This window comes from Sphaeramia orbicularis, chromosome 4, assembly GCF_902148855.1.
Source record: "Sphaeramia orbicularis chromosome 4, fSphaOr1.1, whole genome shotgun sequence".
Taxonomy (NCBI): domain Eukaryota; kingdom Metazoa; phylum Chordata; class Actinopteri; order Kurtiformes; family Apogonidae; genus Sphaeramia; species Sphaeramia orbicularis.
In genome coordinates this window covers 45,971,885-45,989,310 of record NC_043960.1, presented here as the reverse complement: position 1 = coordinate 45,989,310, position 17,426 = coordinate 45,971,885, and the positions used below count along the sequence as shown (strand labels likewise).

General features: G+C 40.1%; 2 protein-coding genes across 4 annotated transcripts in view; both read left to right on the top strand.

Moving 5' to 3' along the window:
• The window catches only part of agbl4 (AGBL carboxypeptidase 4), a 460,789-nt gene that overhangs the window by 352,938 nt on the left and 90,425 nt on the right, over positions 1-17,426 (top strand). The window lies entirely within an intron of this gene.
• On the top strand, positions 13-14,552 carry bend5 (BEN domain containing 5). 3 transcript variants are annotated; one of them, XM_030132963.1, is made up of 6 exons: positions 13-261; positions 1,307-1,437; positions 2,064-2,541; positions 4,979-5,127; positions 7,967-8,180; positions 8,431-12,692. In XM_030132963.1, exons 1-6 carry the CDS (start codon positions 78-80, stop codon positions 8,625-8,627), a joined length of 1,353 nt encoding a protein of 450 aa, XP_029988823.1. In that variant the 5' UTR covers positions 13-77; the 3' UTR covers positions 8,628-12,692. The 3 variants fall into 3 exon arrangements, with proteins under 3 accessions (XP_029988823.1, XP_029988825.1, XP_029988824.1); XM_030132965.1 differs by lacking the exon at positions 13-261 and adding an exon at positions 344-481 and having other exon boundaries at positions 8,431-14,552; XM_030132964.1 differs by lacking the exon at positions 13-261 and adding an exon at positions 586-1,215 and having other exon boundaries at positions 8,431-14,552.

Genomic DNA, 17,426 nt, shown 5'->3' with positions numbered 1-17,426 from the left:
TGTGTATATTTTTTTAATACTTTGTGAGGAAAAACTGTCAACCATATCCAAAGTGCAGGACCAAAGAGAAGTAAATAATGTATGCTTTTGTTAGATTCTTTGAAGACAATATGTGCTACGCGTTGCCCGTTTGTAATGTGGAAGATTTCAGACCTCTGCACAAAACAGATTTTGATAATCAGAAGGTGTATCTGGTTCACAGAACTGAAGAGAATGGCAGCGCAGGCCAGCCGTGCGAAGCTCAGATCCTTGCCCTTGCAGGTAAGTTGTCTTCATAACACATCAGATTTCTTATTTAGAGGCGTTTTTTTCCGATCTTAACCAGTAACATCAGTGAGCGCGGAACTGGGTAATGTGTCAAAGCAAATATTTTTGTCGGATCTGTCAAGACGTGATCAGCTGGAATCTGACACAGAGCCATAACACCGTCCTCGTCTGTGGCTAGCTACATATGCTAGTTGGATATGCTAAAATAAGTTTGGTAGGTAGTTATGCCGTGTCAGTCATTCTTTACACATTTTCACATTTATACGGTTAGGTTCCTAGAGTCTGCTCCGTTGTTTGGGCAGAGTAGTGCTGCCTGTTTCGCTAAATACGTGGCATTCAACCTTAGCCCGTCACAACGGTTGTTTACAACATGTAGCTAGCTCTGGCTAGCTTGGTGTGTATTCATTTAGCGTTAGCATGTTAGCACTGACGCGCTAGTTAATTGCGTGCTGATGCAGAGCTGTCACTTCTCTATAAGGTGAGTGACAGCTTCTGGTTGATCTGTTATCACGTCAAATATGTTTGGAAATGTAGCTTTGGACACGCTAGCATGGCAGTGCCGTGGCTTGCGGTTAGCTCGTTAGCTGCCGTGTGTGTGTGTGCCGTAGAAGGATGCGGTGCTGCAGTCATGTCCGTGTCAGACACCGATGCAGACAGAACATAACAACCTGTCCGACAGGACAATGTCACTGTCACTGCGGGTACAGGACAGGATATTGTTGAGTTTAGCCTCTATATGTTTGCATAAACGGTCATTTTCGTGACTCGGTCTTTTCCTCATCACTAATCCCGAATGTGAGCCTTGTGTCCGGGCTTGGACAGCGGCTGCTCAGCCTCACGTGTTGACTGTAGGTCTGTCACACTGGAGCCATGGAATATTAACATGACTGATACAGTCTTAAATATGAAATACCATCGCCCCAGTTGGACAAATGGATCGCAAAATGCATAGGTACTTTTTGTTTGGGTTAAAAAAAAAGTCATCTAACTTTTTGAAAACTTCATGTCCTTCCCCCTGCTGCTTTTCTCCCTTTTGTAGACACAGTAGAGGACTTTGAAGACAGTATAATGCAGAAGAAAATGAAAATTCCCAAGATGTCCATCAAAACTTCAGGAAATTCTATTGAGAACAGTTTTGGAGAAGAGAGAATGCCACTCAGACATAAAAAGGTAGGACTTCCTGACATCAGTAATGTTTTCCACCTTTTCTAATATATGTTCCTGGTCGTTTTAACAGTGATCATCGACAAAATCATGTTGTCATGTATTTTATTTTAAGACATGTGCTGTTTCAGAGAGCTCTGTAAATAATGATGCATATGTTACATATGGCAGTCTCACCTTTAAATATATCTATTGAATATATATCACAATTTTTTTAAACCTGGCTGACACCCAAAATCCCCCTCCGCTATTTTTACCATATGCTGGATTAACACAAATTCAGCCGTCTGGACAGCTGCCCTTTCACAGACAAATCCTCTGAGCGGCTCATCAAAGAACTCAGTGACTCGGCTCCTCCCACTTCCTGCCCAGGTCTACAGTCAAAACAGACAGTTGACTCTTGTCTCTAACATGTCTCTCACATCAATTCATAATCCATATCTGGTTTTTACATGTGCCATCCACAAAGTGCACTATGTCACTGATGCTGTAAAGTTTTTTCAGATTAAATGATTCTACTAAGCCCCCCACTAACACTATGGTAAATTTTCACTGTCCAAATATTGTAACTGTATTTGTAGGTAAACCAGTTCAGCTTAACTTCTTGGTGGCTGTGGTTTTTGTTCCCTCAGGCCCTGTCCCAAGACCATGGACGTCCCCTTTCCAATTCCTCCAAGAGCCTGGCAGCAGTCGTGGCTCGTCTGGAGAGAAATGCTGCTAACTCCTGTATGGAAGGGGAAGAGGATCTTGACGAAGACCGGCTGGCAGAGGAGGGAGAGGATGCAGATGATGAAGATGAAGACATTGAGGCAGAGCATCAGAGACATTTTCACCAGCAGCAACAGCAGCATTTGGAGATGGAGACGGATTGTGTATCGGAGGTAGCAGCAGCCGTTGTTCCCCGAGTCCTGTACGAGGAGCTGGTTCACAGCTACCGGCAGCAGGAGGAGGAAATGAGGAGGCTGCAGCAGGAGCTGGAGCGAACCCGCCGCCAGCTGGTGCAACAGGCCAAGAAGCTGAAGGAGTACGGCAGCCTGCTGACGGAAGTCAAAGAACTGAGGGACTTCAACAGGAGGCTGCAGGATGTTCTTCTGATGAGGCTGGGCAGCGGTGAGAGCAGGAGCATACACTAACCTCTGTTGGCCTTTAGCAGCTCATCTGCTCGTAAATCACATCATCCTCATTAGCATCAGCTGTCATGGAGTTAGATTTCCACATTTTAATTTTAAGGTATTTTCCAGGTGTAAGGACTTTTCACTCATTCTTTTCTTTCAAACAGGCCATTCTTGACCTTGTAAAAGGCAGTTGGTATAATTTTTAGTGTCTAAATAAGAAATGGTGGCAACTTCAGGCCTCTTTTCAATGAAAGTATTGATTTAGACAGAAAGTAAGTTCTCTACTGGCTCACCCATCGTAAGTATAGATCAGGGCTGTAATACTTTTTATAGTTTCAGCTGTACTAAACAGTATAACAGCAGAGGATGTGTTGAAACTCATTTACTGATTAAGTAGTTTTATTTCTATATCTGGATGTCACAGAAGACATGTAGGGGGGTACAGTTGATCAGTTTGGTTTTTGCATAACAAGCTCCTTTAATTCCACTCAGATTTACATTTCTATAGTTCATTGTCACATTCACTCTTACCAATATGTTAGCAGTTACTAATATGAACAAAAACTTGGAACACTTATAAGACGGCCACAAATAAAAGGATAAAACCCTAACCATAACATTTAAAGTATAGGATGCTAATGTAAATGCATTCTCATAGTGTGGAGGTAAAAGTGGAGTCATTGCAGTTTATAGCAGTATACAAACCACAGCTTTGGCAGATGCTGGTGTTAACTTCAGCCTCCAGTAGATGTGGATGGGGGGGGGGGGGGGGGTCTGGCTACAGGCTGGACCATCTAATGGACAGGCTAAAGATTAGAGCACCCTGGGGTGCTGTCAGGCACTGACCGATATTAAAACTCATCAGCTACATTGGAGCTTAGTGTGTCCATCCACGGAGCCAGCTTAGTTACTGGGCTAAAATAACACTGGTCTCGAGGCACAGAGAAGCCAAACCCTCGAGCCTGAGACGAAGCCTACAAGCAGTAAACACCGTTCCAGAGCCTGGCAAACGTTGGCCTCATCCTACTACATACGTTAGGAATTACAGCGTAACAGTAGTCTGACAGGGCCAAAACCTAACTCCACTTTATTAGAGCTGTGCTAATGCTGGCACCATCCACTATCATTGTACAACAGAAAAGATCCTGTTGTTTGGTTAGTTTGAAGGTTTCTTGAAACAAATCACTGGAATTTTAAGCAGTATTAAATCTATCTATCTATCTATCTATCTATCTATCTATCTATCTATCTATCTATCTATCTATCTATCTATCTATCTATCTATCTATCTATCTATCTATCTATCTATCTAATCTTAACCTGTAATCTATCTAATTTTATTTAAATATAGCACCACATCGTAGCAAAAGTTATCTCATGAAACTTTACATTTAGAGCTGGTCTAACCAGACACTTAAGCCAATTCACAGACACCCAACAAAATCCTCAAGGAGAAAATACTATTGTGTATATTTTTTTTCTTGTATAAATTCAGTGAATGTTGTGATCGCCTTATTTGCCAACACATGCAGACGCATAATTATTCACTAAAATGCCTCCCACTGCACATATTTACATTTGCATTTATCTGTACACTAACTCTCTGTAGCATGAAAATGTTTTTTTCAATGTTTTTTCAAATTTTCTGCTTTTCCACACACATTCTTTATCCAGAAATTAGAAATATCTTTAATGTAACCACCATTCAGGCTCTTTGCAAACTAGTGTTAGGGAGAGCATTGACTTAATGACAGCAGCATTAAAGGACTAGTGCAGTGTTTTAGTGTTATCCCTCATCATTTTAGATGTTTGGCCTTTGAGTTCCATCCACTCGTCTTAAAGCTGTGTATGTCTTTCGTCACCAATTTTTCATCAAATCTGTAAAACCTGAGTCATAGCCTTAGTATCAGGAATCCTTAAGTCTTTCTGTGATTAAGCACCTGCATCTCTTCTCTCACGCTGGACAATTTTGAAGTGTACTCCATTATAAACGCTCCATGTGTTTACAGAGTCAGTAGGTCACTCGGCATTTTCAGAAATTTGTCGGGATGTGCTTTGTGGGAGGCGGAGTTCCCCACACCTGCTTTCACTTGGTCGACATGTTTGTTGTTGCTGCTACTGTGACTGTATGGAGCTCTACTTCCCACATCGCATGTCACGACAAATTTCCAAAAATGCCCGATTGACCTAACGGCTCTGTTTGTAAACACATGGAGTGTTTATGGTGGAGTACACTTCCAAATTGTTCAGCGTGAGGGAAGAGATTCAGGTGCATAATCACAGAAAGACTTACAGATTTGTGATACTTAGGTTATGACTAGGGTTTTACAGATTTGATGAAAAATTGGTGACGAAAGTCATACTAAGCTTTAAAATGTTGACATTATGTCCTCCTTTTACATCTTTTAATGTCTTATTTGTGTCGTCTCCAGAGCCTATGCATGACAATGGCACTCAGACAATCAAGGCTGAGGTGGTTGAACCTATTGTTGAGGCTCAGGAGTCATGTAGAGAAGAAGCCAACACCAGTTCCAGCTACTCCCCCTCCCCCAGGACAGTTTACACCTGCAACGATGGGAAGGTCAGTCTCACTGGACACTGTTTATTCAGTCCAATAATCAGCACTGTGTCAACTGTTTTGTCTTGTCTGGACTATTTACACACAACATACCTGTTTCTTCAAATCTATTTAGTCTTTTTTCTGTTGTGAAATTTTGAAAGCAAAATCAGTGATCCTTTTACAGTGTTTTCCCCTGAGGTTTCTGGGAGGTTTAGTTTTCTTTAACTAAAAAGTGTGTACTTTGACAAAATGTTAGACCATTACACTATCTCCACAAAGACATTGACACACAACGCAATATACAGCGAGTCATTATTCTGGGCCATTATTATGACTATATGTGTGGTACTTTGAAATGTAAACTGTCCATTTGGCAAAGTCAGAATAGATAGCACACAGTGCCAGAAAGTCCAGTCTATAACCATTAGATCAGATTAGTGTGATTTTTGTTAGTCTTGATGCTGTCCTCATTGATTTTTACATGAAATTGGTGATGGGTGTGTCCCGGACGTCTTAGATTCTGATAACATGTCGTAAAATAGTAGGGAAAACACTGAAATATAAAGAAAAGGTTATTTCAAAGAAAAAATTATGGAAATGGTATTTAGATTGACCCAAAGACAAGGGATGTCAATTCTCACATTATTCAGGGATTAGTTCTGAATTTTTAGTCAGGTATGAAAGGTGTTTTCAAGCTGAGCACTACATCTATTGTGTCAGTTCGACTCTTTACTGTGTTTTTTCATCAACTGATTGTTACCATTTTGTTGTACTATAATCTGGGACTGTCCAGTGAAAAAAAGAAGTTGAAAAACAGTTTCAGCCTCTGTCTCTTTAATGTGCTCCCTGGACAGACATTAAATCAGTTGCTGTCCATGTCAAATGTCTTAGTCCTATAATCTGTAGTTGAATATATTCAGACATTACATTGCAGTGTGATTTTCTTAGAAGCCCTTCACTTTTTCATGATCCCAGTAAGTGTATACCCCCCCCCCCCCCCCCCTTTGGACAGTCATGAACTTTTCAGCTTTCTCTTTATATCCTTGGCGCTCTGCCTTTGGGTTAGTGTCAGTGGGAAGTACTGTGATTTTGTAGGAAATGCTGTATTTCCTCTTAACTGCCCATGAGCCTGGGAGTGTACCGTCATAGCTGATCAGTCTATGCTGCCCCCCCCACACACACACACACACACACACACACACACTCACACTCAAGGATGCCCTACCCTAGCAGGTAAACAAGGTTGAGAAGATTATTATTGTTCCTGCTAGCCCAGCCAGAATCATCAGTGTTTATTAGCCTGTTAGGGTTCTTTATCCCCCCCCCACCACCACCCCTACCCCCGCTGTAACTCAACCAGCGTCCTGTCTCCGATGACAGGGGGGGAATTGGTACTACAAGCTCTGGGGCCTGCAGCCACTTCAAGCGTGAAGAACACTTGCAAATTAGAACTCTCCTACATCAGGGACCCATATTAATTATTTGCACGAGAGGAATTTAAAGTGAGTGACAGGTTAGTGAGAGAGCAAGAGGGAGAAACGGTGAAAAAAGGGGAGGACAGATGAATGAGAGATAAATGAGAGCAGCGGGACCGGACGATGAAAACAGTCTTGTCTAACTTGAGGGCAGTAAAAAAGCTTGTCTGCTGGCTGGGGGCCTAAAGAACATTAGCTGCACAGGGAAAAGCCTTTTGGATGTTAGCCTACAGACTTTACACTGATAAGAGAGTTGAGAAGGGACTGAGAGTTGCACATGCCCCCCCATGCTGCATTAGCTCACCTAGAATCAGGCAATCTGCTTGGAGTGTTTACTGGGCAGACTTATGCAACGTGTACTGGAAGTGTGTAAAGAGCTCCAGGCTAAGTTGATAGTGGAGGTAATCCAGTCGACACGCAGCAGGTGGCCTCGGCTTATTTATGCATCCAAATGGTGAAAGTGGTGCATCTAAGAATGTGTAAGTTGTTCTAAGCATAGTCTAAGCAGGAGGTGGTTCTGCCATGACCAGCTATGGTATTTATTATTTTACACCCACTGGAGCATTGTAGGATCCTAAGACAGTGGGTGGTCAGCATCATTGTTATGTTATAAAAATGATAAATGTAATAATAACTTGTAATTTTCAGTTGAACTACATAGATGAATCTGCTGGTATTCTGAGAAAGAAAACTCATGCCTTCACACAGGGCACAAATGGGTTCTTCCATTTAAATGTATTAACTTTGTATGTAGGCTACAGATTGACAGTAGACACAATTCAATCAAACAACAAGAAACACTTCACATATTCATTTGAAGCAAAGTGGTATAAAAAGTGGAGGTCCTGGTAGAGTAGAGCATTCCACTGCTTCCATCCAAATTGGCTGTGATAATTTTTCGTGGATGAAACTGAGGAATAATATGGTTTCCTCATCTGTTGTGTGTCTTCACATGTACCAGTACCAGGGTTAGGACAAGGGTTAGTATCAGCCGCTATGTTGGAAAATGGATGAAAAATCTGATCAGTCATATCACTTAAATGTTGAGTATGTCATTATTTTTTGAAAAGGCAAAAAAAAAAAAACCCTTTGAGTGTAAAAACATTTCTGCAAAACTCATACAGCCTTTTATCCCATAATCCTTTTCTAATGTGATGCTTTCAAAATGTACAAAAAAAATTATGCTAGAGCCACAGGTAGTGATGGCAGAGTTGTATCGATCAGTGCAACTGAAGGGAACATGACAAAAAAAGAACGGTTTTGTCCAGTTGAATTTTGTTCCTCTTTGTTTGTATGTGAATGTTTTAACATGTACTCAGTCCAGATTTTTCTGACCATGAACCTGTTGACCTGTAGCAGGCTGTTACCTGGTGTCCTTCCTACAGGTCCACCTGGGTGGGGGCATCTGGGTGGAGGAGGAGAAGTGGCACCAGTTGCAGCGAACCCAGGGAGACTCCAAGTTCACTAAGAACCTGGCTGTAATGATCTGGGGCACAGAAACTCTCAAGAACCGCAGCGTCACTGGAGTGGCCACCAAAAAGAAGAAAGATGCCCTGCCCAAACCTCCACTGTCACCCAGCAAACTGAAGATAGTCAGAGGTAAGGTTCTCACCTCCTGTCTATCCATAAGCCTTTAAATACCACAGTCAGAGCCTTTTTTCTGATGGATCTCTTGAAAGCTGAGACAAGTCTGAAGACATCAGGTACAGAAAATAAACTATTACTTTTCATCCAGCCTCACAGTCATAGTTGTGCATTACTGAGACATCAGTCATATAAGACAAGCTCTGTTATTGAAGTCAGGTGTTTTTCTTGTGATGTAGTCTGACTACTTCTACTCCTTCCTCAGAGTGTCTCTACGATAGAGTGTCTCAAGAGACAGCCGACAGTGCAGAGATTACGCAGAGATTGTCCAAAGTGAACAAATACATTTGTGAAAAGATAATGGACATCAACAAGTCCATCAAGAATGAGGAGCGGCGGGAGTCCAAGCTGCTAATCAGACAGACAGTCAAGATGGAAAACTTCACCTACGATGGCATGTAGTGATCAACTGTTGTCACGCCAGCGCCTTCTGCCCAGACCGTGGTCCGCAGGATATGGAGGGGTCTTGATATGGTGGGTTGGGGGATGTTCATCACCGTTTCAGGAGCAGTTCTATTCCTTCGACACATTTGATTGGTTTATAGATGAAATGTAAACAAAAAACTAAGCTAAGTATCCACAGTTCCCTTAATCACCAAATGAACCATCACCTTCCTTGGTGCCCATTGGCCAACAGACAGCTTTACCCATCAGCCACTGAGTGGAAACATGTGAACTAGTTTGATGTGATCTGGTGTGAGTGTTTTTATAAGCTTTGCATTGGGACTGGTACAGAGACATGGTTTATTGAGGTGTGTGTGTTTGTGTCGAAGCGATCAGATGTGATTGTTAAATTAATTTATTGTTCTGTGTCAGAACATAATTTTGAGTCCTTTACACTTTTAAAAAGTAAGAGGCTATCTCCCTAGTCTTTGGAAGCTATACACATGATCATGATGCTAGCTTGCATTAGATCTTAGATGTGTTAAGGGCAGGATGGTTTGGTGTTTGCCCAGTAAATGAGTGTATGCTGTTGGTACTTTCTACAAAGGGACATCAGGGTCTCAAATGCACAAGTCTTAATTGGTGACAGCCATAATGCATTTTGCAACAGAGATTCTGTTGCTCTAAGAGATTAATTTTGAGTGTGTGCTCCCCCTTAACTGAAACTTAATGAATTTTAATGTAACACACAACTTAGCATGTGTTAGTTTATGATGTGCTATTTTTTTTTTTATTGTGGCGGACCTTTTAACTATGAACCGTTTACCATCAACAAGAGAGCACAAGGAAAGGGTTTGATCTGTATTTGTCTTGTGTTACTCCAAACATGTAATTTGCGAATAATCTGACTGTTTAATAAGTTATTGTGGTACATGCATGGTAATGCGTAGAAAGGCCTTGAAAGGATTTGGCAATTTCCAGGGACTGCTGGGCCCTGGGTTTTTTAGTAAGCTGTGATTGTAAATGTATAGTAAGCTGAAGTGATGAAGCTTCACCTGCACTTTGCTCTCAGAATGTAAGAGGTGTCTGGGTACTATTTTCTGTGTGAAACGCACCGTTACGTTGAGCTGGGCCAGACTACTGGCTGTCCTTTTGGTGGTAGTCAAAGATGCTGTTCTGTGCGGGACAGTGTGTGGAAATTAGGGCAGAGCTCTGCTCGGCTCAGCACATCTTGTGGAAAAAGTGTTAGCCATGGGTAAATCTGTCTGAAGCGCTGTTTGGCTGTTGGAATCGTCTGGGCCTGCTGAACCCCATAGGAACCCCCTCTTTTACAACAACGCCACTGGGGAACAAAGGAAGGTCGCTCCAGTGACAATTTCCTTTGAGCTATGCCATCAGAACTTTGAAAATGTCATTTTTTCTTGTATTTTTTATGTTTTTGTTTTTTTTTTCTCTCCAGTTGTTTTATTGTTTTGATCCAAAGTGGTTTGTGTGGCCGTCTGCAGTCTGGAACTAAACGCTGCAGATTGAATTCTCAACTGTGACCTAGCTGTGGCTAACTGTGAATCTGCTGCAGAGCTGCCCATCAAGCCTTTCTCCTCCACACTCAAAATTCTTGTTTGTCGGTTGGTTTATTTCCCTCAGTCCTTTTATCTCTCTTGGTTTTTTGTTATTTCAAAAGTTGAGATCAGCCTTTTGTGAAGCTACCTTCTGTTTGGAGATGTTTAATGTACATAGGATGCATCTTTTTGTTTTTCATCAGACGCAGATGTTTCGGTTTGTTACGTGTCACACTTGTGAGGTCTGGTCAACATTTGGTTAATCTGTTCAGAGTTGTAATTCCATGTTTCCTGAAATTCGTTATGTTTATTTTTACACTTATATATTTTGGTTTTTGTTTTCTTTTTCTCATTAATTGTTGGCTTTAAGCTTGATATTGTATCCAAATGTGGATTTATAGAACCTACAAACAAGTGACAACAAATGAAAAAATATCTACATCTCTTAGCCAAAAAAAATCTCAGTGTAATGAGAGTGACGAGCTTTCCCTTAAGTCCCTGACATTTGACTGCATTCACCACATGTGATTTTTGATGAGCCTCACTTAGGATCTACCTTTGATTCCAAATAATCTGCCACAGTAAAATAAGAGTCTTTATCGATAAACCATTGTACTCTAGCAATTGAGATGCAGTAGTTAGATCAATACAAATCATTTACATCCAATGCACTTTAAACTTGTGGGGGAATTTAATCAGTCTTAAAGAAATGTATTTGTGGTATTTGTTCTTTTTTCTATATAGATTAAGGCCTAACAATCATTATATAATCATGAAGCACCTTAGAGCATATTGGTTTATTGTTTTGTACAGCAAAAATGAGATATGGGATATAGTTGTAGTATTGTCAGATATGCCCACCACATGCCAGTCTCAATATTAAGCTGGATAGATCTTCAAAATGAATCTCTGAAAAGGTATTTTGAGTCTTCTATAACTCCACCAGAGCCTCCTGAACAAGACGTCATCATCATCATAATAATAATAATAATGATAATAATAATAAAGAAGAAACTTGGCAAATTAACAAGCAAAAGTCTTTGAACCATATTGGCTTTGACGCCCATTTTTAAGGATTTTTTAAATCTATGAAATGTGCACGCTGACTGGAATATGTGCTTTAACTTAATGTGTCAAGATGCTGGTTATGTGTAGATGATTCTATACAGATATGTGTGTATTTTTTACAAATGAGTGGTAACTGTAAGCCAAAGTATGGAATGCTGAAATCATGTATAAGGACAGTGGACGCTGACTGAGGGATCAGCAGGATTTGCACAAAAAAATGGCCAATGCCAAGTTAATAGAGCTTAGTGAATTTTAAGTCACCTGAATGGTGACATATTGTTGATATATTTTGGGGGGGTTTCCTAAAAAAATGTCCCTTTTACAGTGTCCTTTAGTTCTTTTTTGTTATTCCCTGGAAAAAAAAAAACGTGAGGTTTACATGGACTGACGTGTATTTTGTAATGCACGTGGTTTAAAAGAAAGAAAAGATTTCTGCTGTGCAAAGCAACCTTGCTGAATTTCTGACACGTTGTGTATTGTGTTTGTTTCTTTGTTGTTTGATGCCAAAAGGGGGTGTGGTTAAAGTAATGCTTTAAGATAGAGCATTAATAGATATATTACATCATCTGAAATGTCAACTTGTTTTTAAAATCTGGATTCCTGGAGCGCGATTAAGCCTAATCCTTTAACTAAAACCATCTTTAGTGGATGAAATCTGTATGGAGGTAGTGTATGTTTTTAACCTAGATTTGGCGTAAGCTGTGACAGCGAGGCCAATCTCTGTTAAATGAAGCAAGTCACTTGTAGTGGAGCGGTTTTGAGTTTTAGCAGCGCATTAGTGACATACACCAGTACATGCAGAGCCGGCTGGTTGATGCTGGAGGTGAGTTTGACTCTAGAACAGAGAACAGCAGACGTTCCAGTACTTTCACTGTCAAACTCAAGTAGCGATGGGCAGGAAATCAAACCTCAACTGGCTCTGTGATCCTTTACCTTTTACCGCCTGTAGTTCCTGACTCCCCTGATATTTCTATGGACTGGATTTAAAAATGCACATGTATCAAGATAATAAGAAATCCTGTCCTTGTAGCGAGGCGTTTTTTGGCTTATGTTGTGAACACCTGTCAAATCTTCGGAAGTGAGAGAGCTTTAGGCTGCTTTTTTTGACAGGTTGATTGGGAAAAGAGATCAGTTTTAGCTTCACTGTGGGGGGAATGAGATAAATGACTCCATCTCACAATTCTCACAAATAAGTGTAAACAGAACATTTTCCTCTTTGAGCCTCAGACACAATGTCAAACTTAGTTCAAATGAGAAAAACAGAGGAACACACTCACATGCGCACACACACACACACACATACACACATTGTTAGGCCTATACTTTTCTTAAGGTATCAGTAACTTTGTATACAATCCACAAACCGGTTCTACTTCATCTAACTTCACCGTCCTACCTCATTGTTACTCTGGTGTTTGTCAGTGACTGTAAACTATGTGTGTATATTAAAAAAAAACTATACGAAAGGTATACCTGGTTACTCTCAACATGTACAGCATATAAAACTTGTAAAACACCTCAGTACACGATATCATTCTTAGGAGAAATCAGTTTTATTACCTGCTTAAAGATGCTGCTGTAAAGGGGTGTCTGCGTGAGGGGTTGTCTCTGAATATATATCTTCGCTCTTTGCTATGTTGTGCAGTTGATCGGTGGTTGTGTTCTGTCTCTGTATTGCATTCTGAGATTTTTACTGGTTGACGGTGCTACCAGCAAACAGTTCTAAACTGATCTGTCTATCGGACCTCAAATGGTGCTGTTTTTCTATGTTTTTATCCTCATACAGCTATGTGTTTTATTCAGGTGTGTCAACCGCCACTCTCCCCTCAGCTAATCAACTTAATGAAATTTTAAGCCAAAATCTTTTCGCAAAATGATAGCCCTGCTATTACTGTATCTACTATATGCTATCCATCCAAATATTGTAGATAGTGACTATATCCTCAGCTGTGAGTTTCAGAAGTACCTCAGAACTTGCTAATTTTAAATGGATGCATCTGCTTCTTGCACCTGTTGTCTACCAACACCACATCATTGCAGTATATTTTAGAAATATGCATTTTTAATAGATCAGGTTACATTAGATAGATTAGATCTCACACTCAGATGACCGTTAAATCAAAAAGGATACCACTGTTCACTGGTTGCATGCCAGGTTGTTATTTAAGAGGAAAAATCTCAGTGGGACCGGACGGTGTCGGTTACAGTAGAAGACGAGGACCTCAGCAACACCATGTTCTGTTTGAGTAAAAGTCAAATCCAGCTTCACGTATGAAGAGAGATTCCATTGGCGGTCTAGTAGAGTTAGAACAAACACACTGAATAGAGTTCTTTGTCTAATACAGTGAGATATTTTTGTTAAATTCCTTTTTTGATTGGCTAACTGTGAGCTGGATACGGTGTCTGGACTTTATGTTCAGCTCAGTCCAAAGTGCTTTGGTGTTTGTTCTGCCTTGTGCAGTGACACCAATGGAAATCTTTTCTGCACTACTGTTTGAAATGTGTTGACTTTTTTCCCCGGTTTGTTGTACTTGCCAGTAGTCTATGTGTTTGTTTGTTTCGGTTTCTTTTTTAAGTCTGTGAACATGAAATGAAATGTGCTGGGGAAATCCTCTGTCTACTGTGAGCAGTTTGTTTCATGGAAGCACTTAAGCCATTCATTGGACTGTTTTCACAGCGGTTCAGTCGTACAGCTTTGCTCTGGTCCAGGGAAACGACCCAGAGAGTTTTGTGTGTCATTGAATTCCTATGCAGGTGTTGAGCTGTAATCACCTGGTACCACATCACTGTTGGGTGAAGGGCGAGTGTTGAAACCTTTGAATGTGTCTGCACAGCCTTGAGATAGAGTCAAATGGCGACAATGGCGACATGACAAATCCGTACAGAACTATTACAACATTTTCTTACTCATGAACTGAGTTGAATTAATACTGAGCTTTACAGGGCTGCTTGGGTATTTACTTGTCTGTAATAGTCATAACCGCGTTGCAATGACCATTAGGGAAAGACAGGGTTCTTACTGTATGGAGTATTTCCACTTGGTATGATAATGTGAAAAGATTTTCAAGACTATTGCAGTAAACACTCCCTCACCCTACTTTCGCCTCCCAAAGGCAACCCTACATTTACAGAAAATGTTGTAAGTATATGCGATAGAGTGTACATGTCTTTGCTAAACCGGCCACACCTCTGCTATGCGAGCAACTCTTTGACGCTTAGCATTCTGTTCTGTGTTTTCTCTTGCTGCATTCAGGAACACCTGTTTAATGTATAGATAAACAGAAATAAATCCAGACTTTTATTCTATCAGCATAAACCTCTTGTACTGTTTTTTGTCCTTGCATGTCTTTATTGTGTTTAATACAATATACGGTTTGTCTTGGAAACAAAAGCACTCAGACCTACATTACCTCCAACAACAAATCACCAAACCAAGTACAGGCTTCATGGAGATAATGATGTGCGACAATAATTGCATCTGTTGATCTTGAATATACATTTCAGGATTTTAGTTTAGTGGTGTGAACAATAGTACTTTGAAGGTACCTAAGTTAGAAACAACCTAATGTTACGGTGCAGTGATTGTGTGATGTTGACCTTCCACCTTTTATGGTCAACATTTTGTCAGATTTATACTTTACATCTATGTGGTAGAATAGTATCAAGTCAGATGAAATTTGACTGAGACATGTCTTTCAGATGCATTCATGATTCATTTCTATAAGACGGTCAGTTATTTGGTCCTGTCCAAATTAAAAATTTCTAAAACATTGCCTGAAAAACTGTGGCAGCCTAAGGTCAAAGGTGTAAGTATGTATGTCTGTCCATTCTAATGAATCTGACACTTCAGCAAAGCCTTGAAGGAATTCTTAAAAAACACATGTTCACATGAAGTTATTCCATGTAGGGTTAGAGTTAGTTAAGTGGAGGGTTAGGGTTAGTTTAGTGGTTAGAGTTAGTCAAGTGGAGGGTGAGGGTTAGTTTAGTGGAGGGTTAGAGTTAGTTTAAAGGAGGGTTAGAGTTAGTTTAGTGGTTAGAGTTAGTCAAGTGGAGGGTGAGGGTTAGTTTAGTGGAGGGTTAGAGTTAGTTTAAAGGAGGGTTAGAGTTAGTTTAGTGGTTAGAGTTAGTTTAGTGGAGGCTTAGGGTTAGTTTAGTGGTTAGAGTTAGTTAAGTGGAGGGTGAGGGTTAGTTTAGTGGAGGGTTAGAGTTAGTTTAGTGAAGGGTTAGGGTTAGTTTAAAGGAGGGTTAGAGTTAGTTTAAAGGAGGGTTAGAGTTAGTTTAGTGGTTAGAGTTAGTTAAGTGGAGGGTTAGAGTTAGTTTAGTGGAGGGTGAGGGTTAGTTTAGTGGAGGGTTAGAGTTAGTTTAGTGAAGGGTTAGGGTTAGTTTAAAGGAGGGTTAGAGTTAGTTTAGTGGTTAGAGTTAGTTTAGTGGAGGCTTAGGGTTAGTTTAGTGGTTAGAGTTAGTTAAGTGGAGGGTTAGAGTTAGTTTAGTGGAGGATGAGGGTTAGTTTAGTGGAGGGTTAGAGTTAGTTTAGTGAAGGGTTAGGGTTAGTTTAAAGGAGGGTTAGAGTTAGTTTAGTGGTTAGAGTTAGTTAAGTGGAGGCTTAGGGTTAGTTTAGTGGTTAGAATTAGTTAAGTGGAGGCTTAGGGTTAGTTTAGTGGAGGGTTAGAGTTAGTTTAAAGGAGGGTTAGGGTTAGTTTAAAGGAGGGTTAGAGTCAGTTTAGTGGAGGGTTAGAGGTAGTTTAGTGGAGGGTTAGGGTTAGTTTAGTGGAGGGTTAGGGTTAGTTTAAAGGAGGGTTAGGGTTAGTTTAAAGGAGGGTTAGAGTTAGTTTAGTGGAGGGTTAGGGTTAGATTAAAGGAGGGTTAGAGTTAGTTTAGTGGAGGGTTAGGGTTAGTTTAAAGGAGGGTTAGAGTTAGATTAAAGGAGGGTTAGTTTAGTGGAGGGTTAGAGTTAGTTTGGTGGAGGGTTAGATTAAAGGAGGATTAGGTTTATATTAAAGGAGGGTTAGAGTTAGTTTAGTGGAGGGTTAGGGTTATTTTAAAGGAGGGTTAAAGTTATGTTAATTGAGGTCACTAAACTAACGAACAGTACTTGAGGGGTGGCAATTGTTTGAACTTGTGTCTTCATTTTTTCCTGTCTTTGGCCAAATCTAATCCTCTGTATTCACTAGATACATTTCCAGAAACACATTTAATGCACATTTTTTAAAATGTTTATAGAAACAGCTAAATAAAAACATAAAAAATGGAAACTTCATGAAAACAAATTCTAACAAAAATCAGGTTTTTTTTTTTTTCACTCATTTGATGTTGTTCTTGCCAGATTTCACAGAGGAATAAATGTGTCCAGAAGAAAGAGGAAGAACCTTTTTGAAACAGTGTGAAGCAGACATTCAACTCTGACATTTAACTCTCCATGTTACAGCTGATCAGTTTAATGATTGTTCAGCTGTTTCCTGTGTTTTTTCAGATATTCAGATAACGTGTGAAAACAAGTGGCATGATTTAGAAAATGAATTTTTCCTGTCATCCGTGAATTAAGACCTCACACTCATTTTAGGTGGAAACCAACAGAACGCTTCTTCTTTCTTTATTAGAGTCATGTGTAATGCAGCCTACAGCGTCAACTGCTGGTGACACAACAGTCTACATTATTAATTCTAACCAAGTCAATTGAAATGCACTTAATTCACATTTATGTATTTGAAACCAAAGTTCACTTCAGATTTCTTTGACATTTTATGGAAACATGGCGTCATCTGGAACTCATAAAAGCAGGACGATGTTTGTGTTAACAGACACAAACACAAACTCCTTGTCAGAGTTAATGAAAAACTAAATTTACAAACACCTTTAAGGCTTTATCTGCTCTTCTTCAACTGTGGAAAGTATTTTTGTACAGTCTACATCTTACTGTATTTGCATGAGGAAAGTATTATAGAAAAATTAAACATTCTTGACTGGAGTCGCACGCAGATTTCTCTTTCCTGTGTCAAATTAGTGAAGCTGGAACCTTTTTGTTTGATAGGAACAAAATTCCCAAAGTTTTACGGCTCAGACTGAGTAGTAACTTTATTTCTACAGATGCTATTTTCACCCCAATCTGTATATTTCAAACCACCAAATCGGGGTTACATCTGGTCAATAACTTGGTGCGCAAACCTATCTGCAGCCTTAAAGGTGTTAATTT

Excerpts from the sequence above, each read along its gene's own strand:
- bend5 (XM_030132963.1), top strand. The coding sequence starts at position 78 with ATGTATGCTTTTGTTAGATTCTTTGAAGACAATATGTGCTACGCGTTG. Across the intron at positions 262-1,306 it reads TCAGATCCTTGCCCTTGCAG|ACACAGTAGAGGACTTTGAA; the intron begins GTAAGTTGTCTT and ends TCCCTTTTGTAG. Across the intron at positions 1,438-2,063 it reads TGCCACTCAGACATAAAAAG|GCCCTGTCCCAAGACCATGG; the intron begins GTAGGACTTCCT and ends TTGTTCCCTCAG.